The sequence below is a fragment of the Hyperoodon ampullatus genome (assembly GCF_949752795.1).
Source record: "Hyperoodon ampullatus genome assembly, chromosome: 13".
Taxonomy (NCBI): Eukaryota; Metazoa; Chordata; class Mammalia; order Artiodactyla; family Ziphiidae; genus Hyperoodon; species Hyperoodon ampullatus.
Window position 1 is genome coordinate 6,218,442 of NC_136926.1, and position 22,867 is coordinate 6,241,308.

General features: G+C 56.9%; 1 protein-coding gene across 4 annotated transcripts in view; it reads left to right on the top strand.

The window, feature by feature from the left end:
- Nucleotides 1–15,335: 15,335 nt before the first annotated feature.
- Nucleotides 15,336–22,867, top strand: part of NCOR2 (nuclear receptor corepressor 2) — a gene marked incomplete at its 5' end in the record, with an annotated part of 153,266 nt that continues 145,734 nt past the window's right edge. For all 4 annotated transcript variants that reach the window (XM_079718205.1, XM_079718207.1, XM_079718206.1 and 1 more), the window contains 2 exons: nucleotides 15,336–15,440; nucleotides 22,202–22,329. In XM_079718205.1, the coding sequence (XP_079574331.1) occupies nucleotides 15,336–15,440; nucleotides 22,202–22,329 (233 nt within the window). The remainder of the gene's footprint in view (nucleotides 15,441–22,201; nucleotides 22,330–22,867) is intronic.

The following is a 22,867-nucleotide window of genomic DNA, read 5'->3' on the forward strand; positions in this document are numbered from 1 at the left end:
GAAATGGGAGCCGGCACAAGTCTGGGGCCGCATGGAGGCCGGGAGGAAAGGGATGGTGGAAGTTAGCATTTATGGGGTTGAGGGGGGTGGGGTCAGGATCTCCACCTGCTGGTTCAAGCCTTGGCCACCTTCCAGGCCAGGAGCAGCTGCCCGTTTTACAGCCCAGGGAACTGAGGCCCCAGTGGGAATGGGACCCATGGCACGCCGGTAGGTGGGTGCAGCCCGCTTGGCCTCCTGGCTGCAGACAATGCCTGCCTTCTGGCCTGACTGGGGCTGCTGGGACCTGCTCAAGCCGGCCTCTGTTTATCAGCACGTTCAGTTCAGGACAGCAGATGTTCAGAGAGAGAGAGAGGGAGAGAGAGGGAGACAAGTGCGCTCGGGATGTTACTCCAGAAACTGAGGCTGGAGGCTAAATTTACTGCGCAGGGCAGTGTGGGTGGGGTGTGCCTGTGGCTGAGGAGTGACCCAGATCTGAGTCAGCCAGGAGGGGCACCTTTATCTGCAAAGCTGCTGTCTGCTGTATCCCCATTAGAGCCACGGACGGCTCGGGACTGGGCTGGGAGACGCCACTTCTTCTGGGTGAGAGACAGGGCAGGCGTGTCCCAGGCTCCTTCCTCCTACGTTGAGTCTGGCCCGGGCTCCATCTCAGTTCTCCTTGTCTCCTTCTGGCTGGCTTTAGACCTCTCCCTACCTGTACAGGTGAGGAGACCAGAGGGTGGAGGAGATCTGATTCTGGGGAGAGATTTCATGGGGCTTTGAAGCTGGGCTTTAGGGCGTTGCTGTCGTAGGTCTCTTGGTTGCAATTGTCAGACTCCCTGCTTCTCCTGTATTTAACACAAAAGGCTCAGGTAGGTAAGCTTCAGGCACGGTTGGATCTAGGGGCTCAGGTGACGAGGTGTTTTTCCTTGTCCAGTCCCTGGTGGCACAGCCTCATCCCAGCTCAGCAGCCCCAGTGGAAGGTAAGCCTGTTGTTCCCGGTATTCCAGCAAGTCTTGGGAATGAACTTTTATCAGCTCAGCTTGAGAGTTAAGCCCCTCCCAAATCAATCACTGCAGCTGGTGCTGCTGTGACCGGTGCTGATTGGGCAGACCTGGGAGGCGGGGTCAGCCTCCCCCAAGGCCAGGACTGAGGGCTGCAGGAGGGTTGGTGGACCAAGGACAATGGGGTTTGGTTTGCCATGGACAGCTCCATGTGTTGGAGATGAGCCAGCCCCCCTTTCACAGCCAGTGTGTGTCCTGTTGGGGTTAGGGTGGTGTCGCTGATGGGTAAGTGGCCCAGCCCCTCCCATTCCCTGTTGTCATTAGGGGCCTCCCGGGCCCCTCCTCCAGCCTTTGCCCAGGTTGGACACTCGCCATCCCCCCTCCCTGAAGCTCCCCGGGCTTTGCTGGACCCTCTCTTGTGGCTCCCAGCTGACCACATGTCAGAAGCCACAGGTCACATCCTGGCAGTGTGAGGGCTGGATATGGATGTCAGACTGATTTATTGCATTGGGTTTATAGTCAGTGTTTTTGTTTTTCTTTTAAAGATTTTTTTCTTGATGTGGACCATTTTTAAAGTCTTGATGGAATTTGTTACAGTATTGCTTCTGTTTTATGTTTTTGTTTTTTGGCTGCACGGCATGCAGGACCTTAGCTCCCCGACCAGGGATCGACCCCACACCCCCTGCATTGGAAGGCGAAGTCTTAACCACTAGGCCACCAGGGAAGTCCCCGAATCAGTGTTTTTTAAATAAAAATTGCAAATTGAGGGATGTCTCAAAATCAGACTTTCTTCTCCTGAAAGAACTGGAAGCTGTGATCCCCTGGGCCACCCCCTTCCTGTGCCCTTTCTCTCTCTCTCTCTCTCTCTCTCTCTCTCTCTCTCTCTCTCTCTCTCTCACACACACACACACACACACACACACACACACACACACACACACGCAGCCCACTGCCCCTCCTTGTCACGGTCCCAGCCTGGCCTGAGGGTATTGCAGGCCAGCCTGGTGGATGTGCATAGTCCTCCCTTCTCTTTCCGCCTCCCTACTTCCGGCCTGGGACCCTCCGCCCTGGAGCCTTTTTGATTCTCCTCCCTCCCTGAACTGATAATCAACTGCCGCTCCTGGGCAGGGAAGCCGTTCACTGTCTGGAACTCCTGGCTGCAAGGCTGGAGGACCTTTTGGATTCCTGATCACTCCTCCGTCATCAGACACTCAGCAACGAATGCCCTTGGGCTAATTCAGTGGCCTGGTCGTGTCCACATTTGGACAGAGCTGATCAAAGTGGATCCTTTTTCCCTCGGCCTGGGCGTCTGGGTGGCAGTAGGGGCCTCCCAGCCAGGCCTGTGGGAGGTGGGCCTGCAGGGGTCCAGACTGGTGGTTTGCTGGGGGTCTGGGACCGGGGGCTGCATGGGAGGGAGGTAGGTGAGTGGGTGGGCTCCCGGCCTAGAGCAGCTATTCTTAGCAGCAGAAACATTTGTCCTTGTTCACATGTGGCGGAGGACGTCCCCCAGAGATCTGCCCTGAAATATTAGGGATGACCCCATAAATTCTTTGGAAAGCCGTCCTTGAGGGCTTGTGTGTGTGGAGGCGGCGTTTCCGGCCGCTGCACAGCTGCGGACACGTTTGCCAGATGTTGCTGTAGGGGAGTTGGTGGGAACCCAGGGGCTGCTGCCCTCACCCTCGGGGTCTCTGCACTGGCTGTGAGCCATGGGGTGGAGGCCGCAGTCCAGCGGGCATTGAGAGAGCTGCTTTGGGCCTGGCCTCGGGTTTCAGGGTCCAGGGGCCCATCTCAAGGGGCAGAGAGTTTCTGGTCAGCCCTTCCCTGGGTCCAGGCCATCTGGTTGGAGGCGGCTGGTCAGTGGAGACTTCTGAGGGACCAGAGCTGTGAGGCGCCGGTCTGCAGGCCCAGTTGTGCCCCGTGGCCATGGGGTGCTGAGGTGAGGTGGGCTGAGACCGGCCTTTGACTGTGGTCCCTCTCAGCCCTTGGCTGTGAGGGGCTGCTGAGTGCTAGGCAGCACCCTTGGCCACGCTGTCTTTTTTCATGGGGGCTGCTCTGACAGTGGGAACCACCACAGAGCAGCTGGGTGCTCTTAGCTAGCAGTCAGGGAGTCCTCCCTGGAGGAGGTGTGTGTGTGTGTGTGTTCAAAATTTAAAGAAAAAAATCTTAAACTGTGACACAACACACATAACAGAAAGCTGACCGTCTCGACCATTTTTAAATGTACAGTTCAGTAGTGTTCAGTACGCTTAACACTGTTGTGCAACCATCCTCACCATCCTCTCCAGAACTTTTTTTATCTTGCAAAACAGCAGCTCTGTGCCCATTAAACACGAACTCCCCCTATGCCTCCCCCAGGCCCTGGCACCCACCCTTTTACCTTCTGTGACTCTGACTCCTCTGGGCACCTCATTTGGGCGGAATCTACAGTGTTTGCCCTTTTGTGTCTGGCTTATTTCACTTAGCAGAATGTCAAGCGCTGGGTTCTGTGGCCTCTTTTCTCTTCGGTTGTTGGTTCAGTCCCACCCAGGCAGCCAAGTGGACGGACCCAGGACCCCAAGCCCCTCATCCTTTAGAATCCCAGGGTCCTCCTGGGGACCCCCTTCATAGGTGCACCCCCCATCCCAGCCTCAGGGCAGGGGGTTAATCGGTTTGCCCAGGTCACACAGCCGCCGCCCAGACACCAGCCTCTTCTCTGTGTCCCCCGCCCCCGCTTCCCTCTGCAGAGAAAATTGCCGTTTGGAAGGCCAGATGGAGGAGCCGGGTCTAATGGAAACCACGTCCCTCCCGGGGTGCCCAGGACTTAATGAGGAAGAGCCAGGAAAAATCCGGCGTCATGTTTGTGAAATACCCCAGAGGGAGGTCGCGTTGCCAGGCAAGGGTTCTCGTGCGGAACCCTGTGACCTGGTGTGCCAGGAGGTTTGTCAGGGCTGTGGTTTCTCTCTCAACCTCTCTCTCTCTTCCTTTTAAAATTAAAAGGGGAAAAAAGAAAAAGAGTCGCAGAGGAAGTGATTTTGAGCAGAACTTGCCCTGGCGGGGAAGCAGGGCCGGGCGGCTGAGCTGGCCACAGCCCAGCGGACACAAACGTACCAATTAAATTGGAAACAGAAACTGGCCTCCTTGACAGCTCCAACCAGCGCCTCATCCCTGCTTGCTTTGGGAGGGGCCGTGGGGTGTGCGGGGCCTGGGCTGGCGGTTTTGGAGATCAGAATGACGCCTGGCTGCTTTCTGGCTGTGTGACCTTGGGCAAGTGAGTTCACCTCTCTGAGCCTCGGTTTCCTGATCTGTTGAATGGGGACAATCAATCATGTTTGGTGAGGGAAATCAGATTCTTCTGGTGAGTGGGTGCCTGTGGATGAGGTAGAACCTGCCGGTAGCAAGGGGCGGGTATGAGGGACCTGGGAGGGCTTCCCGAAGCAGAATCAGTGGCAGGGGGTGGGGAGAGGTTCTCCCAGTGGCTGGGGATCCTTTTTCAGGGAGGTAAGAGGTGGGGCGGGTGCTGGGGGCATGTTTTTCCCCGGAAGGTTCTTTTTTTTCTTTCTCCTTCTTCTTTTTTAATTGGCCGAGCTGTGCAGCTTGCAGGATCTTCGTTCCCCGACCAGGGATCGAACCCGTACCCCCTACAGTGGAAGCGCAGAGTCCTAACTACTGGACCGCCAGGGAAGCCCCTTCCCTGGAAGGTTTGATGCAGGATGTGGCGTTTGGGGGTCTCTCCTCCATGGCCTCCCAGCCAGGCTGCAGCGGCATGTCTGTCGCGGGACCTGGCTGTCCTGGTGCAGCTGGAGCCCGTCCCCGCGTGGCCCCGGGGCTCAGCGCAGGCCACTGTGCCCACCTCCTCAGACGCCTGGACCACGTGGGCCAAGCGATCCAGCTGAGGAGCGTGGAGTCTGGCCATGCAGCACCAGCCTGCTGACCCTCTTTGGGCCTCAGTTTCCCATCTGTAACAAGAGGGCAATGAGTGAGATGTCGTGTAGACAAGGTCTCAGGGCTGAGAAGAGCAGCCCCCCCTTCTCCTTGTTTCCAGACTGCGAGGGCCTGCTCACCCCGGGAAGCACCCTCTGCTTTTTCTGTTTTCAGGTGTGGGCGTCCCTGGTCTCACCTCCTAATTAGGAACTCACTCTACCATTTGGTCGGTTCACCTCCCCCAGCCTCAGTTGGCTCATCTGCAAAGTGGGGATAGTCAAGGTAACTACCTCTGCCAGTAGCATCATCACTAGCGTGGCCGTTACCTTGCCTGCCTCCCTCCCTCGTCCCAGTTTTTGGAGCAGCGCAGGGTAGTAACAGCCACAGCTCTTGTTTTGGGGACTCATTTATGGGTGTTGAACTTCCCATAGATCTTTTCCCAATGCATCCTCTTTCCACTGGCCCTTGGAAGAGAGTTTTACAGATGGGACAATAAAGCCCAGAGAAGTCGGGACTGTGCCCAAGGTCACACAGCTACATCGTGGCAGAGTTGGGATTTGAACCCATTTGGTCACTTTCCACACGTAGCAATGCGCGGGCAGGAGGTGGCTTGGTGGAGAGGGTACATCTCTAGGATTAGGGCGGCCTGCTGGAGGGCACCACCTTTCCTTAGTGACTGAGGGGCTGTGACAGCTCACAGCCTCCAGGGCTCCTATTATGTATGTGATACCAGGTGGGGCTCCAACTGCAGGTCAGGAGCTCAGTCTCGGGGTGGGGAGACAGCGGGTAAACAGACGGTGGTCGTGCATGGTGTTGGGCCCACGGGAGCGGCAGAAAGGGAGAGGCTCGCGGGAGCCCAGGCTGGCAGGTTGGAGTTGGGGTCGGGTTCTCGGGAAGTGATGGTGGAGGTGAAAGCTCCAGCCAGCCAGCCAGGCCGGACGGAGAAGGGGAACTGAGCCCTTGGCCTTTGAGCACCGCTGGCCAGGCTGGGGATAGAAACGAACATAGCTGACCAGGAGAGGGTGTGTCCATCCCATGTGGGTAGCTCCTGCCCGCCTCCAGCCGGTCATGCCCCTAAGTGATTTTGCTGTGGGAAAATGCACATACGATTTACCATTTGAACTATATTAAAGTGTACGGTTCGTGGGCATTTAGTAGAGTGAGTGGTGTGTCACCGTCACCACTATCTCGTGCTACAGCATGTTCACCGCCCCAAGGGAAACCTAATACCCATTAATAGTCTCTCCCCTTCCTCCCCTCCCCCAGCCCCTGGCAGCCACCAGCCTGCATCTGACTCAATGGATTTGCCTCTTCTGGGCATGGCACACAAATGGCATCATTCAGCATGTGGCTTGGCATAATGTTTTCATGGTTTATATGTCCCTTTTTATGGCTAAATAATATTCCAGTGACTGGATGGACCACATTCTATTTATCTACTCATCAGTTGATGGATATTTGGGTTGTTTCTATTGATACTTTCTGGCTGTTGTGAATAGTGCTGCTGTGAACATTCATGTTCGTTTTGTCTCATCACCTGTTTTCATTTCTTGGGCTGTATGCCTGGGAGTGGAATCGCTGGGTCATATGGTGTCTCTGTGTTTAGCTTAGGGAGGCGCTGCCAGACTGGTTTCTGCAGTGATTGCACCATTTTACGTCCCCACTGGCAATATGTGAGAGTCCCTGGTTTTCAGGGAAACCAGAAATTGGGGTTTTTCTGTGAAATCCTCTTTATAACGCCTCGTGCTGAGCTGGTCGCTGGGGCCTGGCTGAGCTGGATGGGGAGGGGGAAGCAGGTCCCTGGAAGACTGCCCGGCGGGAGCAGATCTGGGGTCTGTGCCACAGTCTGGGCCCACGGGAAGCTGTTTTCCTGGCTGTTGCTTGGCGCATGCGTGTGGCGTGATGGATCGTGTTACCCAGGGCTGTAAACCCCGCTGGCCACAGGGGAGATGTTTCTGAGGCTGCAGTGGGCTGGCTTTTCTTTTTTCCTTTTCCCCAGGAGGGAGGGGTGCTGGCTATGGCTTGAGGAGGAGAAGCGGTGCCCAGGGGAGGGTGGGCCTTCAGACCCTCCCATTGCGCTTCTGGAGTTCGGGACCAGAGACAGTTTTCCCCAGGGGTTCTGTGCCCAGCAGTCTGGGGCTTGGGGAGCACTTGTATGGGCTTGGGCCATGGGGAGGATGATGCTTATCTGTGTCCCCCATGGTGGCTTGCAGGGAGCCTGATGTGGGGGGATATTAGTAGAATAAAGACACGCTTGGCTCTGGGGGTTGGTTAAAAAAGTAAGACCAGAAAACCCCTGGAAAATGGGACAGTTAAATTGATACTCGTTGGTTGATTAGTCCATCCAACCATCCATCCATCCATCCATCCATCCATCCATCCATCCATCCATCCATCCATCCTCCCTCTCCCTTCCCTTTATCTCTCCTTTATCCATCCATCTCTCATTCATCTTAGCATCAATCCTTCATCCATCCATCCATTCTCCCTTTGTCCGTCCATCCATCCATCTCCCCGTGAACACCTGGCTGGGAGCTTTCCCGGTTGGGACAGACCTGTCACTGGATGTCAGCTCTGAGTGGCAAGCCTTTTGGTCTGACTGGTTCACTGCTGTAGCTCTAGTGTTTGCAACGGTGCCTGCACCTTGTAGATACCCAAATAATTTCCTGATTGGCCAGAATGTGTGGAGTTTGGGAGCATGGGTTTGTTTAGTTTGGTCCCAGTTTGCGGGGGGCAGGTGGCACCTCTGTGGGCAGCAGCCTGAGTTGGCTCTGAGTATGGTGACCCTCAGCTACTCCAGACCACCGCCCCTCGGGCAGGGCCAAGGACAGGCTGTGATTGGGGTCCTGGCTCCTCCTTACGGAGCCCAGTGACCTCTTTGCCAGGTACGGGGCAAGGAAGCTGGTCTTCCTCCTTTAATAGACTTAGGATTACAGGTGGGTCAGCCCTTTTATGCACAGAGGCCTGCACCCGTGGCTCCTGGACAGGGGGCACAGCTGAAGTTTCCTTGAGCCCAGAGATGCCAGGGGCAGGTTTGATATAGGAGACCCTTCACATCACCCGTGCCCAGAGGTGTGGCATCCTTCTCATCTCACTGGGAGTGAAAGCCCCATGTGACCTCCACTCTCACCGTTCGGGTCTCCCTGCTGTTCCTCTCCCACCTCAGGGCCTTTGCACTTGCTGTTCCGTCTGCCTGGAACACCCTTCCAAGACATCTGCTGGTTCCCTCTCTCCCCTCCTCCACATCTTTGCTTAAAGATGCCTTCCGGTGAGGCTGTCCTGGACCACCCACTTTAAAACTGCACCTCACCCCCCATCCCCTGCCTACCCACCTCACGCTTCTATTTTTCTCCGTAGCACAGATACTGTCCACCACCCTATAATTACTCCCGTCTCACCCAGTGGAATGTCAGCTCCGCGAGGGCGGGGAGTTTGGGTCTGTTATTCGCTGCTGCGTCCCGGCACCTGTCCCACAGGAGGCGCCTATAAAGCGTGGTTGACAGTGGGCAGCAGCCAGGGCAGGGGGCAGGAACTTTGCCTTTGCCCCTGTCCACGTGGGCCATACAGGCTCCTGTGAGCCAGGCCGGGTGAGGCTCACCCGTGCCACTTCCCATCTTCATCTTATGACTTAGTTCAGAGCTGGATTCCTGGGCATCTGTTCTGTGCCATGAGCCCCTGCTGAAGGTGGCCATCAAATGCTTGGCCGGTCCCCGATGTTTACAGCATGCCAGAAGCTAGAAACACAAGGTGGGAACAGTCAGCTTCATTCTAGCTGGTGTTTCCATAGCAGCTTAGCCTCACACCCCAGAACTGCTTCTGTCCTCAAGTCCTGTCCCATCCCCCTTCCACTGCCCCAGTGCTGGCTTCCGGGTCTCCATTCTCCTCGGGCCAGGCTGCCTGGCACCTTTTTGTTTAGTAGATATTTATTGGATGCCTACTTTGTGCCAGGCTCTGGGATATAGCAGTGAACAAAGCAAATATTTATTGAGCACCTATTGTATTGGGTTAAATGACGTCCTCCCCAAGTTCATGTCCACCCGGAACCTATGAGTGTGATTTGATTGGGAGAGAGGTTCTCTGCAGATGTAATTAGTTAAGATGACGTCATGCTGGAGAGGGTGGGCCTTAAATATAATCGGAGTCCTTATAAGAAGAGCAAGCACAGGCACACGGGAAAACAGGCCATGCAAAGGTGGGCAGAGATTGGAGCAGTGGGGCCACAAGTCAAGGAAACCTGGAGCCGCCAGGAGCTGGAAGGGACAAGGAAGGATCCTCCCCTGGAGCCTCTGGAGGGAGTGTGGCCCTGCTGACACCTTGATTTTGGACTTCTGGCCCCCAGATCAGTGAGAGGATCCATCTCCGTTGTTTTTAGCCATCCACTTCGTGGCAGTTTGTTATGGCAGCTCCAGGAAAATAACACACCTACTGTGTGCCAGGCACCATGCCCCTCATGGGGGAGTCAGCAGGCAATTAAAACAAACATTTATGGAGCAGCTACTATATGTCAGACACTGAGGAGACTGGCAGGGTCCCTGCCCACAGGCTCCCAGCACATGTGTGTGTCCCTGGCCCGAGACAGGCTGGCTGGGGTGGGGTGTCATAGACCGTGTCCCCTCTGTGGGACTGGCGGCCACTCGAGTGCCACGGGGGGTTCTGACGAGCACGTGGGTCAGCGCCGGGGCCGGGGGCCTCTCTCCTGCCTGGCAGCTGATTTGAAATTCTGAAGCTTCCCCACCTGCCACAAGTCCCAGCGTCGGTCCCGTTAGTTCTAAGAAAATGTCAGGCGTGTGCGGTGCAGACAGCTCCCCTTTCATCTTCCTGGGCTCAGGTCTGAAGGCTCCCAGGCACATTTCAGCTTCCGTTCCGGCCCCTTAACAAACACCCCCTCCACCTCCCTGTGCCCTCAGAGACATCCCAGCCCCAGTGGCTATAACCCCACCCTCCCGGATCTGAGCCTGGCTGCTCGAACTTGGAAAATCTGTGGAATGTGTCTTGGTGTGGCTTCCCTGGCAGTCTGTGTCTTGGTGTGGCTTCCCTGGCAGTCTTGCCTGGGGCCCGAGAGGGGATGTCCGGGCAGGACAGAAACTTCCCCCCCGGAAAGAGGCCTCTGCCCAGCAGGGTCAGGGAGATGCAGGTGTGGCGGGCTCCAGCCTCACCTCGTGTTACTGGCGCTCACCTCCGCCTGACAGTTTCGTTCGTTGAGCACCTGCTGTGTGCCCAGCGCAATGCTAGGCCCTGCAAGGCAGACACAGAATCACAGGCAGTGAGCTTTCTCCGTGGATGGAACACGGGCTTGGCAGCCTTTTGGGGCGCTGCCGCATCAGACCTACAGCCTATGTGGCTCTCCCAGGGTGGCTGCGTGGCCCTGGCCGTGTGCACGGGTGCTCCCAGCATGGGCTGGGCCTGCAGTTTGCAGCCCTCCTCCAGCCGGCTCTGTGGGCCCGTGGTTTTTGGTTTGGATATGCGAGGCCCGGTGGGGCTTGTGGTGTCCCCGTGCTATGGGGCTCGGGAGCATCCCACGCCGCCTGGCAAACCCAGTCCTTAACCTCGCCAGAGCGCTGTCTCTTCCCTGTGAAGCCCTGACTTGGCTGCGTTTGCCTTATTGAGCACCTGCTGTTTACCAGGCACCCTTCACAAGTGTGCTGTCCTCCTGGGTCCGTGGAGCAGGGACACGCATGTTCCCTGTCTACAGTGGAGGAAGCTGAGGACAGAGCCCCGAGGCAACTTGCCTGAGGGGGGAATGACAGGCCCCTGTCCCTGGGGGGCCGCTCGGCCTCCCTCACCCCCAGAGCAAGACGTGTCTTTGGCTGGCAGGCTCCTTCTCGACTTGCACGCCGTCTGCTGTTGCTTCTCCGTTCCTGCTGTCCCGGTCCCACCGGTGTCATCTCGTGCAGGGACGCTTGCGAGAGCCCCCCAGGCCTCTGGGTTCCACGCTCGCTCTTCACGGCGCCTGCTTGTCAAACACCCCGATCCTTTCCTCTCTCCCTCAACCACCTTCTGTGGCTCCCCATTGCCCTTTGAACAAAATCCATCCTTTCCATGGTCCGTGGGCCTTGAATGACTTGATGAATTTCTCAAGCACGACATGCCTGGTCTCACCTCCGGGTTCTTGCTCAGGTGGTGGCCTCTGCCTGGAGCCCCCTCCACTTCCCCCTCCCCCGGCTGTCTGGCTCACGCTCCAGAAAATTCTCCTTGCCACCTCCTCGCCCTCCCCAAGGCTTCCAGAGCCCCCAGCCTGCTCTCAGAGTCACTATTTGCTGCTTGTCTGCACTCTGCCGGGGCACCGAGACCCTCTGTGGCCTGGACCCTGCCTCATTCACTAGCCTGGAGCTCAGCTCACAGCGGGGACCCCAAAGAGTCTGGAGATAATGGATGTCCACCACCCTCTCCTGACCCCAAAGCTCCCAGTGATATTGGGGCCACTGTATCACATTCCTGCTGTAACCTGGATCCATCTCTCAGAACCCTTTTCAGCCAAGACCAGATCCAGGAGACCCCACGTTGCCCCGTGGATTGCTCTCATCCTCTCCTACCCTTGGCTTTGATGAAGTAATGTCATATTTTTTCTTGGCATGCACCTCCGAATGTTGCTGATGAAGTCAAAGCTTAATCCCCGCCCCTGCCCCGCCGTTCACAGTGTTACGCAAACACCACTTTTATCTAGTTTCGAAACACTTCCATCATTGCATGGTAACCCCCATACCCATGAGTCGCTCCACACCCCTCCCTCCATCCCACCCCCGGCCCTTGGCAACCACCAGTCAGCTTTCTGTCTCTGTGGATTTATCATTCTGGACATTTCCTATAAGTGGAATCGTATGGTATCTGTCCTTTCATGTCTGGCTTCTTTCACTTAGCATCATGTTTGCAGGGTTCATCCACGTTGTGACATGTGTCAGGGCTTGGTTCTTTTTTATAGCTGAATCATATTCCGTTGTACAGATAGACCACATTCTGTTTATTTCGCCACTCCTTGGTTGATAGGCACTTGGGTTGTTTCCACCTTTGGCTATAGTGAATACTGCTGCTGTGAATACCTTGATTTGTTTGTCTCTGTTTTCCATTCTTTTGGGTATATGCCTAGGAGTGGAATTGCTGGGTCCTACGGTAGTTCTATGTTTAACATTTTTAGAAACTGTCAAACTATTTTCCTAAAAATAAATTTTTTTTTCAAGTTGGCAAAAAATGTGGCTAAGGTTGGGGGAGATAGAAATGGAGCTTATTAAAATAAGCTCGTGGTGAATGCAGGAGGTGCAATATCCCCAGAGTCCCCTGGCTTTGGGGACAACCTGCACATGAGGATGCTGGGCCATGGAGCCGGTGGAGTGATCCTTTGACAGGTGGGTGGTGGGGGCATGAACCCCAAGCTCGGCGGTGGACACTCTGTGAACGTTGAGGTCGTGGGAAGCCAGGCCTTGGCACAAGGAGGGTGGGGAAGTGGCCGAGGATTCTCCAGGGCTGGTTTGGAAAGGTATCACTTCTCTGGCTTCTGGAGCCCACATGCAGTGCACGCCGTGAGCATCTTTCCGGGGCTGCCATCCCCAGTTGGCATTTCATTAGGCAAAGGAGATTAGAAATCTACTGGTAAATTAGACTTCTCACCGTCTCATGCAATGCAAAGTCACATAGCGACTTGGAAGTTGCGCGTGGTGCTCTTGGAAAGGCAAGCAGATTGAGCTTCTCTCTGGCCAGGTGCTGCCCTCTTCCTCTTGCAGAGAGCGGGCAACCGTTTAAAACCCAGAGAGAGGCCGGAATAGAACTGGCTTTGCTGCATCAGACCACCAGGGTCTGCTGAGCTTTGTGATGAGCTGGGTGGGACACAGGGAATTCTGGGACAGGGCCCAGCACTGGTGGCCACAACTGCCCCCTCTCCCAAGGCCAGTCTCTTGTCTCTGGGCTGCAGGAGGGCTGCCGCGTTGCTCTTGGTGGGGACCGGCGGGGGCAGCTCTGCTTCCCTTCCATGGCCACAGCATCGCTGTGACCGGGCTGCAACTACTGCAGTGACAGTACTAGTGACTGTAATAATAGTAGCTCCCATTTGCTGAGCAGGACTGTTCCCTCGTTCATAAGAATTACACAGTGCCGGGCTTCCCTGGCGGCGCAGTGGTTGAGAGTCCGCCTGCCGATGCAGGGGACACGGGTTCGTGCCCCGGTCCGGGAAGATCCCACATGCCGCGGAGCGGCTGGGCCCGTGAGCCATGGCCGCTGAGCCTGCGCGTCCGGAGCCTGTGCTCCGCAACGGGAGAGGCCACGGCAGTGAGAGGCCCGCATACGGCAAAGAAAATAAAAAAAAAAGAATTACACAGTGCCTCCTGTCTCGGTGTCTGGGAAAAGTCCACGTGGGCTTTTTTCCTGAGGTGGTCATAGGTGTGGCAGTTTGGGCTCTGGAATTCTTTGGCTTTGCAGTGTTGGGAGGATTGACAGCACCCAATGGAAAGGTTGCCTCCTTTGTGACTCCCTCCTTCTCTGGGTGAGTCAGAACTTTTGATGGCCAATGACAGAAAGCTGGGTTGGGCTGGCAAAGGCAAAACACACAGAAGGAGTGCCTTGGCTTCCCTAAATGAAGAAGTAGATTTGATCTGCCTTCAGGCATGGCTGTATCAGGACCTAGCTGTGCTCTCTCTCCCCTTCAGATCTGCCTTCCTGGGGGTATGGTCTCGGGTAGGTCTCTGCCAAGTGGTGGCCCCCCGAGAGCTCCAGGCTTTCATCCTCCTGGCTTACAGCGCCAGTGGATAGTGTCTGTTTCTGGTTCCTTCTCAGAGTCTCAAGACTGACTCTCATTGGCTCAGATTGGGTCAGATGCCCATCCCTGAACCAATCGCTGGCCCAGGGGAAGCAAGAATCTGATTGGCCAGGCCCAGATCACATGATCACTCCTGGCATCTGGGGAGGGAAGATGGTTCCTAAAAAGAAAGTCGAGTCTACTGTGGCAGGAGATGGGGGTGGGAAGTGGGATGCAGCCACGGCCCCCAGATGGGAGGGAGGGGGGTCTTGTTCTTCCTTTGACCACCATGATCTCAATCTTCCCTCCCAGTATCCGTCCACATCAGACCTCCAAAGGGCGGAGGTTTAGGGCGTCCACGCCCTTGAAAGACAGCTGTCAGTGGAGGGCCGGGCGATGAGGGATGTTGTGATGAAATTACAGGGAGCTGGGGATACACATGAGATGCAGCCCGAGAGGGGACATCACATGGGGGCTTCCAGGTGCTGGGCCCCTGCGCCACCTTGGATTCTCCTTAGCTCCTGGGTGGCGGGTGTGAGTGGGGGGTTTGCACATGGCAGGGGCCTGATGGACACCCCTCTTCTGAGTGGCTGAGTGTGGAGGAGGCCCGAGACCTGCCAGGCTTTCAGCCCGGGCCTGGGCGGCGGAGCCAGTTATAACCTTGGGCAGGCTGCATGGAGCAGTGGCTGGCGGAGAGGGAGAGAAGGGTCCTGGGGAGGTCGGGGGCCCCCGGAGGTTTCTGGGCAAAGGCCCCTTCTGACCAGGGGCTCTCTTGCTCTCTTGACTTGAGTCCTTTCTTCTTCCTGGGCCTCAGTTTCCCCATCTGTAAAGCCAGTGGATTCCTTCCATCATGGACACATGAGTGCTTTCTTCCCCGTGGACAGCATCCTCTGCCTGTCCCTCCGGGAGCCACAGGGGGCCCAGCCGGCTCTCCTCCGTGTCCTCGGCTGTTTCCCCGGTGTGGCCCTCGGGCTCCCAGTCGCTTCGCTCGCAGCTCGCGTCTGGGCCAACCTCACGTCTGTCCTGCTTCCCCGTCGTAGTGTCACTCACCCTCCCCAGAGGGTCACTGGGAGGCCCAGGCAGGCCCGACCTTGCCCGGGGTTACACTGTGACCTGTGTTCTGCTCGAGCCGACCCTGTTCACCACCATCACCCTGGACGGTTGTACGGACTTTGCCCCTCCTGGGACAGCAGTTGCCTGCCTGAGCTGCCAGGTGCTTTCGGGGAACCTTGCCCTGGTGACTCAAACTGGCAGAGGACTTGGGGTGGGGTGGGGTGGGCTGAGTGTGCTTGGGAGCCATGGTGGGGTCGTGGGGGCAATGCCCGCAGAGTTAGAGCTCCCATGCCTGCTGAGCGAGGGCCTTAGCAGCGGAGGAGGACACGGCTGTCACCGATGTGGCTTGTGCCACAGCTGCTGGCCTGTGGCTTGGAGAGGCCTCAGACACCACGTGGCGTCTCCCACTGCTGTCAGTGGGCACGGAGCTTGCCAGTGGCGTGGAGGAGGGTCCCGGAGGACCCCTCTCTTCCTCACAGGGGCCACAGGAAGGAATTGGGGCCCCGCCAGGGTCCGCAAGGAACAGCCCTGTGACTGATCTTGCTTGCTTTTCTGGTCTCCTCACAGGTGCCTGGGACAGGGTGGCCCTCGAGCAGATGACGAAGACTGGCTTTTAATCCTTGGAGACCATTGAGAGGGAGCTTATAGGGGCCCACGAGCCCCCCTGGACGACCACCACCATGTCGGGGTCCACGCAGCCCGTGGCACAGACGTGGAGGGCCACCGAGCCCCGTTACCCGCCCCACGGCGTTTCCTACCCTGTGCAGATCGCCCGGCCACACACGGTAAGGGGCACGAATGTGCGCCTGGGGTCACCTTTGGGGCCTTCTCTTGTCCCCGGGTTCCTATTTCTCCTTGGAGTTGAGGCTAGAGTGGCTCCAACAGTGTCCTGCCAGGGCTCGCTGTCCCCCGCGGGGAGGTGGGGTGCTTTGGCAGAGACCACTGGCATCTGTGGCCTTACCAGGCCCTGGGACAGCTGGTAAAATCTCTTAGCTCCCTTTTTTTTTTTTTTTTTTTTTTGCGGTACGCGGGCCTCTCACTGTTGTGGCCTCTCCCGTTGCGGAGCACAGGCTCCGGACGCGCAGGCTCAGCGGCCATGGCTCACGGGCCCAGCCGCTCCGCGGCATGTGGGATCTTCCCGGACCGGGGCACCAACCCGCGTCCCCTGCATCGGCAGGCGGGCTCTCAACCACTGCGCCACCAGGGAAGCCCTTAGCTCCCATTTTAAAGCTAGGAAGCTGGGGCCCAGGGCCAGGCTGAGCTGGGATCTCTGCCTCTGAGTCGGCTGTGGGGTTTGCATGCAGACGTGGAGCTCCTGCTGTATACACTGTCAGCCCAGCCTCAGCCGGGCTCCCCTGCTTTAGGATTGGGGTGGCTTCCTAGGGGCCGTGGCTCGCAGACCCTCCTCTCCCCAATCCTCAGGGCCTGGAGCCTATTCACTGCAGTGATGCTTAGCGCTCTGAGACAATGAGGTCCAGTGCGTGTCATTCTCTGAATCCCCGACACGGGGGTCCCATGGGTTAGTTCTGCTCACAGGGGAGTCTCCCCATCGTTGTGTGAGTGTGGGGGGGTGGCCTGCTGGCGAGGGAGCGGGCGTGCACTTGGTCAGCTCTTTTTTTTAAAAAAAAAATGTTTTGCTGCACCGCATGGCCTGTGAGATCTTAGTTCCCCGACCAGGGATCGAACCCGTGCCCCCTGAAGTGGAAGCGTGGAGTCTTAAACATTGGACCTCCAGGGAAGTCCCGTTGGTCAGCTCTTTCGAGCCGCACCCCACTCTGTCCACCTTCTAGTGGGGACCCCCTTTCCTGACTTCATCTCTAGTTGCATGTGGCCCTGAGGATGAGGCTTGGTTCTGTTCTATATCCTCAGGGGCTTGCCAGAGGGCTCTCAGGGTCCTGTGCCTCCCCCATTTGACCTCCTGGCTGCTTGGTGAGGGACTGCGAGGGTTTGCAGTTGCAGCTGGGGTCAAAGCTTGCTGTGCTGGCCCCTATGTGAACACACCTGTGTCTGTCCTGCTTGGCTGGTGTGGGCCCTCCTGAGATGCAGAGAGGAAGTGGCGTGGGAGGGCTTTTCTATCTTCCATGAGCGAGATGTTTTTGCATATGAGCCCACTGGACCAGCCCGGGGGTGTCCCGAAAACAGTGGCCTCTTGAGGACTTGGGCCCCCAAGATGCTTTTGAGAGCTAGCTGTGGTAAACGGGCACATTCTGGATGAGGTCGTCGAATTCTCGCAAACAACCCAATGAAAGAGCACCTTGCATTATCATCCCATTTTGCAGATAAGGAGACTGAGGCTGGGAGGTTAAATAATAGGCCTCGGGTTAAATCACCATGAGAAGGCAGTCGGCTTCAGCTTCAGGACTTTGAGCCCCTGTGAAATGGATGACTATTTATTGGTCACCTACTGTGTGCCCAGGGCCGAGGATTGTGCTCCTGGGGGTCATTTACTATTATGTGTGGTCATCACCTTTATCATAATCACAATAACAAAATTAAGCATTGTCGTCGGAGTGCTTACTACAGGGTGAGCGTTTTGTTTATGCCCTTTATGTATACAGTTGCACTTGCTTCTCTTTACCACTGAAGTGAGGGTACTCTTACGCTCTGCACTTTGTAGCTGGGGAACATTTTGCAGGTGAGGAAACAGGACAAGTCGCTTAATGATTCTAAGCCTCGGTTGTTCATCCATAAAATGGAGTAATGAGAGCATCTGTCTCCTAGATTCTCCTGGGGATTAAACGTGATGATCTGTGGAAGGTCCTTATGACAGGGCCTGGCAGACACTCAGCCAGCTGTGTCTACTTGCAATATTGTCACTGTCACTACAGCTGCTTGGAGGGGCTGCCTCCCCTGGGGGCTCCTGGCCGTTGCGTCTGGTTTCTCTTCTTTCTCGTCCCCTCCTGCCAGATTCCTACCCCTCTCTCACTCCCTCCCCAAGGGCCCAGACTCGGATAGTCCTTGAGTCCCTCTGGCCCCTGCCATCCTGCAACCCCCGCCCCAGCTGGGCCCTCTCGAAGTCACTTGGAGTCACCAGCTGATCTCAGACACCGCCCGCACTTTTCCCACTGGGCCTTCAGTGACGCAGGATGCGGCTGGGTAGGACCCAGTGGTCACTTCCTCCGGGCAGGAGGCTGACGCAGGGGGTGAGCAGGGGCCCTCGGTAGCTACGAGGCGGGGCATCCTTATCCTGTGTGGTGGCACCAGTGGGGCCCCACTTCCTGATCACCCTGCCTCATGCTGGGGCGACCCAGCTGGGGGCCCCTGCTTGTTACTGGGAAGTCAGGAACAAGAATTCTAGGCATCCTGGGGGGGTCCTGCTCTCCTGGGCATGTGTCCGGGGCTGGAGCCACTTTTCTTTGGCTGGTGGGAGGTGAGTGTTGGGACTGTAATCTGGAGGTCCCCCTGCAGCCCTGTGCCCCCTAACCCCTTACCGCCAGCCCACTGTACAAGCAGGGTTTGTGAGATGCCCCCCTTTTGGGGGGCAGAGGGTTTTTGGAAGACAGAGGGCGGAGGAAAAGGGGAAAAGGCGTGGAAGGCAAATGCCCCATCCAAGGGCCAGGTGGGAACCCAGGGGTCCCAGCTCCTTGTACAGTAGTTGAGGCAGGTCTGCTGGGCTGAGGGGGCGGGGCCTGGACCCCATGACCTGTGACCTTCCTGGGACTCAGCTCACTCCCATACCTGCTCCCAACAGGCTTGCATCCAGGGTGGCACCTCCTGGCCCTGGAGGCTTCTTCCAGTGTGTCTGGGCATAGGGCTGCTTTGATGGTGAGTCCCCCCACCCCGGAGCCCGGAAGAACCTCCAGATGTGGCTTTGAATCCCTGTTCCTCCCAACTCACTGAGTGACATTCGGCTGCTCACTCAACCCTGTGGGGGCAGCCTCAGTTTTCCCATCTGCAATATGGGTGTTGTGGGCCTGAGCACCACTGGCGGATGTTTGCGAGGTGCCCGGGGCAGTGTCTGAATGTGGCAGCCACCTCTTTCCTCCTGGCGGGGTGGCAGGAGACCAAAGAGGCTCTGCACTCTGAGAGGGGCGGTGGGAGCCGCCTTCTCTGCTGGCCTGTGCCTCAGCCTGCGTCATGTCCAGGCTGCCTGGTGTGTTACGCCAGCGCAGATGGAGGGCTTAATTCCAGGTGTGCTTCCCCTGACCCGGCCTCAGGCACCCTCAGAGCCTCTCTTCACGGTGACGGTGCGCTCGGCTCGTTCAGTCCCACCCGCTCCACCCTCAGAGCCTCTCTGAGCCCTGTTCTCTCCTTCTCTGTGGTCTTGGCTTCCCTCCCCCACAGTATCAGGACCCCACATCTTTCCCTGAGGGTCCTGGCGGGCTCCTGGCACTGAGGGTCTCCCAGGATTGAGGGTCCCAACACATCCTCCCATCCTTGTCTCCTTTCCAGCTTTCTAGAGCTCAGCTCGATTCTGCCTTCTCTCCCAAGCCCTGCGGGACCCCCTGAGCTCTCTCTCGAGTTCCTGCAAGCTTTGCACTAAATGAATGCGTTAAAGTCCAAAGATACGGGAGTCAATCCCAGCGCCACTCCTGCCTGCTGTGTGGCCTTAGGCAAGTTACTTAGCCTCTCTGTGCCTTAGTGTTAGAAGGGCTTTTCAGAGCACAGACTCTGGAGCCAGACCGCTGGCATTCATGTCCTGCCTCAGTGACTTCCTAGATGTGAAACTTTGGACGAGTGGCCTTACCGCCCTGTTCCTCAGTTTCCCCATCAGTTGAGCGAGGGTAGTTCTAAGACCCTGAGGATCAAGTTAGTTGACATGTGCAGAGGCCTCTGCACAACGCCTGGGCTGAGTAAACGTGACTGATACAGTGCAGTGTTGATGACTTTGAGGCTGCTGCTGTCATGACGACAACGTGCCCGCTAGTATCCTTTTCCGAACGGCCCCCAGGTACACTGTGGGCTTTTCCTCTAGAGGAGGGATTGGCAAACCTTCTCTGTAAATATTTCAGGCTTTTCCGGGCGCTCGGTCTCGGTCACAACTACTCCGGCACTGTTGCCGTCCTAGCGTTAAAGCAGCTCAGCCAACACGTACAGGAATGGCCATGGCCACGTGCCAGTGACACCTGACGAAAAAGGCAGAGCCTGGCTTTGGCCTTGGGCCCCGTTTGCTGACTCCTGCCCTAGATCAGTGCTTATCAGGCTCTCTGTGGGAAGGACCAGTCTGTTTCATTTCCAGTTTGTCACAAATGGATACATGGTCCTTCCGCACGTGACCCAGTTCGCGGGCCCGGGGGCGGGTCTAGGCCGAGGCCAGCAGGCCTGTGGTTGGCCGTGCGCTCAGATGCCGCGGTCCCGTCAACAGGCTTTCAAGTAGGATCTGAATCCTCTCGTCTTCAGCGCTCCCCCCAGACCAAGGGTCACGGACACAGGAGCCTGCTTGGGCCACGTACACGTGTGAGGGCAGCAGGTGGGGCTGGAATGCTTTGTTAACACGTGGAGGGTTCTCGTGTCCTGAGACGTGGCTGGAGGTTTCCAGCCTGAGTGCCTGGTGTCTTCAGGCTCCTGTGACCACAGTGAGCCCCACCTTCGGTCTCTCTTGGGATCCCCCTAGTTCTTGGCTTCCTGTAGAGATGCAGGCACCGTCGGTGGGCCCTGCACTCAGAGCCCTGGGGTGGAGATCAGTGTGGATACCACAGAGATGGCCCCCAAGGTGTTCCTTGGAGAGACCGTGCTAATGAGGTCATCCTGCTTGGTTCCCAAACTGAGAAACTGAGGCCAGAAGGGTTCATGCAGTGGCCGCCCCACGCCCCTGCCTCGGGAGCCCTGGGGGCCGTGTGCCTTCTCCCGCCTCGGTTGGCAGTGGTAGGCGCCGTCCTGCCGGGGCCCACTCCCAAGGGATTGGACCGTCTGCCTCTCTGCCGCTTTGTTCATTTTGCTTTTGTGTGAGAGGGAATTTTCCTCCCAGCAGACTGCAGTGCTTGCCGATTTCTTCTCACACCTCTGCGTGCGTGTGCACCCCGGATCTGTGCCTGGCAGCCTCGCCGGCATGATCCCAGGAGCTGCCGCCCCCTCCCTCCAGCCCTTTCTTCTTGTTCCTTCATTAGCACCTGGTGCCTCGTGCACGACATCGTGGAGTGTGGGGGAGCGGGGAGGCTGAGTCCTCTGCCTTCTGGAAGCTGCCCTCAGTCTTAAGGGAAGCCCTTGGAGAGTTAAGGGAGATGTTCGGTTGGAGACACAGAGGCCTCCTTCCATCTGGGTCAGGCATCCATTTCAGTTTTCTTTCTTTCTTTTTTTTTTGGCCGCACCGCGCGGCATGCGGGATCTTAGCTCCCCGACCAGGGATTGAACCCGTGCCCTCTTCAGTGGAAGCGCGGAGTCCCAACCACTAGACTGCCAGGGAATTCAGGCATCCATTTCACTGATGAGGAAACAGAGGCTCAGAGAGTTTAAGGGATGGACAGATACCTCAACCCCGTGCAAGAGGCCGTGCAGCTTCTTGCTTCCACATCGGGCTGCCCAGGAAGGCCCTTCCCTCATTTCCAGCCTCTGAGGTTGATAGGATCCCTCTTGATTCTAGTTACTCATCCTCTCTCGCCTCCAGCCTCCCAGCCTCTTACATGTGTTTGTTTTGGAGGGTCTGAAACACATACATTTCCAACACACCTACGTGGTATCATCTAATTCTCTTTGCAGAAATAACTGCTTAAAAAAAAAAAAAGCCAGACAGCAAAAGAATGACTAGATTTTTTTGGAAAATTGGGAGAATTAAGAAGGGTGCCAAGAAGAAAACAAATCACCTACAATCCCACGCTTTCCCAAGCCTTACTCGTGTCAGACATCACTAATTGATTGCCACCCCACAGTTTAACTGGGTGTTCTCTGCAGGCACAACTAATCGATTTGGATTGGTACACATAGGAAGCCTGTCCTGTTTTCTCCTTTGAAAGGCTTCTCTTTTCTATCTTTTTTTTTTTTTTTTAAACATTTTAACGTGTCTCAAATCAGGGTGTAGTTGCTAATCGGGGTGCATCTAATTTGTTAGTGTTTAGTTTTTCCACAGATGGCAGTGGGTAATAGATGGCATATTACTGAAGAAGGCATGTTTTGCCTGGATTTATCCTTCTGACTTTGAGCTGTACTTGCCTATGTGACACACGTGTGTAGGTTTTCCCTCTGTAAGACGGGGGACTCCCACGTTGGGGCTTTGTTTTGGAATCTGGTCTTCGAGCCTTGCAGACCATCAGCATTTGCCGTGTCATCCACTGTCCCCTGGTGTGGATGCCCGTGTCTTGCTGTGTCACTTGCACCCATCGCAGACGTGCAGGTTATGCCTTTTTCCATTTGTCTCTGTTAACACGTGGGCTCGGTTGTCTCATCTGGACAGAGGGCAGGACCAGGTGTCCTTTAGCTGAATGTGTCACTTCTCCTTGGCGATTGGCCCCAGGAATGTCCTCTGGCTGGACTAGATCGGAGGGCTGGGAAAGGACGTGGGAGGGTCCCCGGGTACAGGAGCAGCACCGGGCAGGGGGCTCTGGCCCTGCCTTGCTGTGTGGGCTGCACTGCAGCGGGATGGGTGCTCACTGGTCTGTGTCCTCTGCTGCAGGACGTCGGGCTGCTTGAATACCAGCACCACCCCCGTGACTACACCTCACACCTGTCGCCTGGCTCCATCATCCAGCCCCAGCGGAGGAGGCCCTCCCTGCTGTCTGAATTTCAGCCCGGGAATGAAAGGTGAGGAGGGGTTTGCGCGTCCATTGCTCAGACGGGGAAGTGGAGGCCTGTGCTCACGAAGAGCTTGCAGGGTCGGTGTTAAACGAAGGGGTGTCAGGCTGTGCCCGTGTTCTGGTGCGGCTGTGACTGGGACAGGGATGGGGATGGGCAGGGAAGATCCACGTGGCCCTTGGACTTCCCGCTGTGAGCCTGCAGTGGCCTCTGGGTGTGTGGCCCAGGCAGGAGGGGGTGACCACCAAGAAGTAGGGGAGTGGGGCTGGGTTGCTGGTTGGGAGTGACGTGTCCACAGCTGGGTGCACGTGGGGAGCCCCCTTCCTCCCATCCCTTTGTCATCCCCTTTTCTCTGAGTCCTCTGCCATCCCTCAGCTGGCAGACTGGGCCTGTGGGCCTGCCTTGCCTTCCTTAAATCCAGGTGGGAGAGAGCAAGCCATACGGCAGGTGGGGACCCAAGTGAGGGGAGGGCCAAGGCCAGAGCAGGGCCCCAAGGTGCCTGAGACAGTAACAGCACTAATTGCTGAGAGTCATGAGCTGCTGCTGC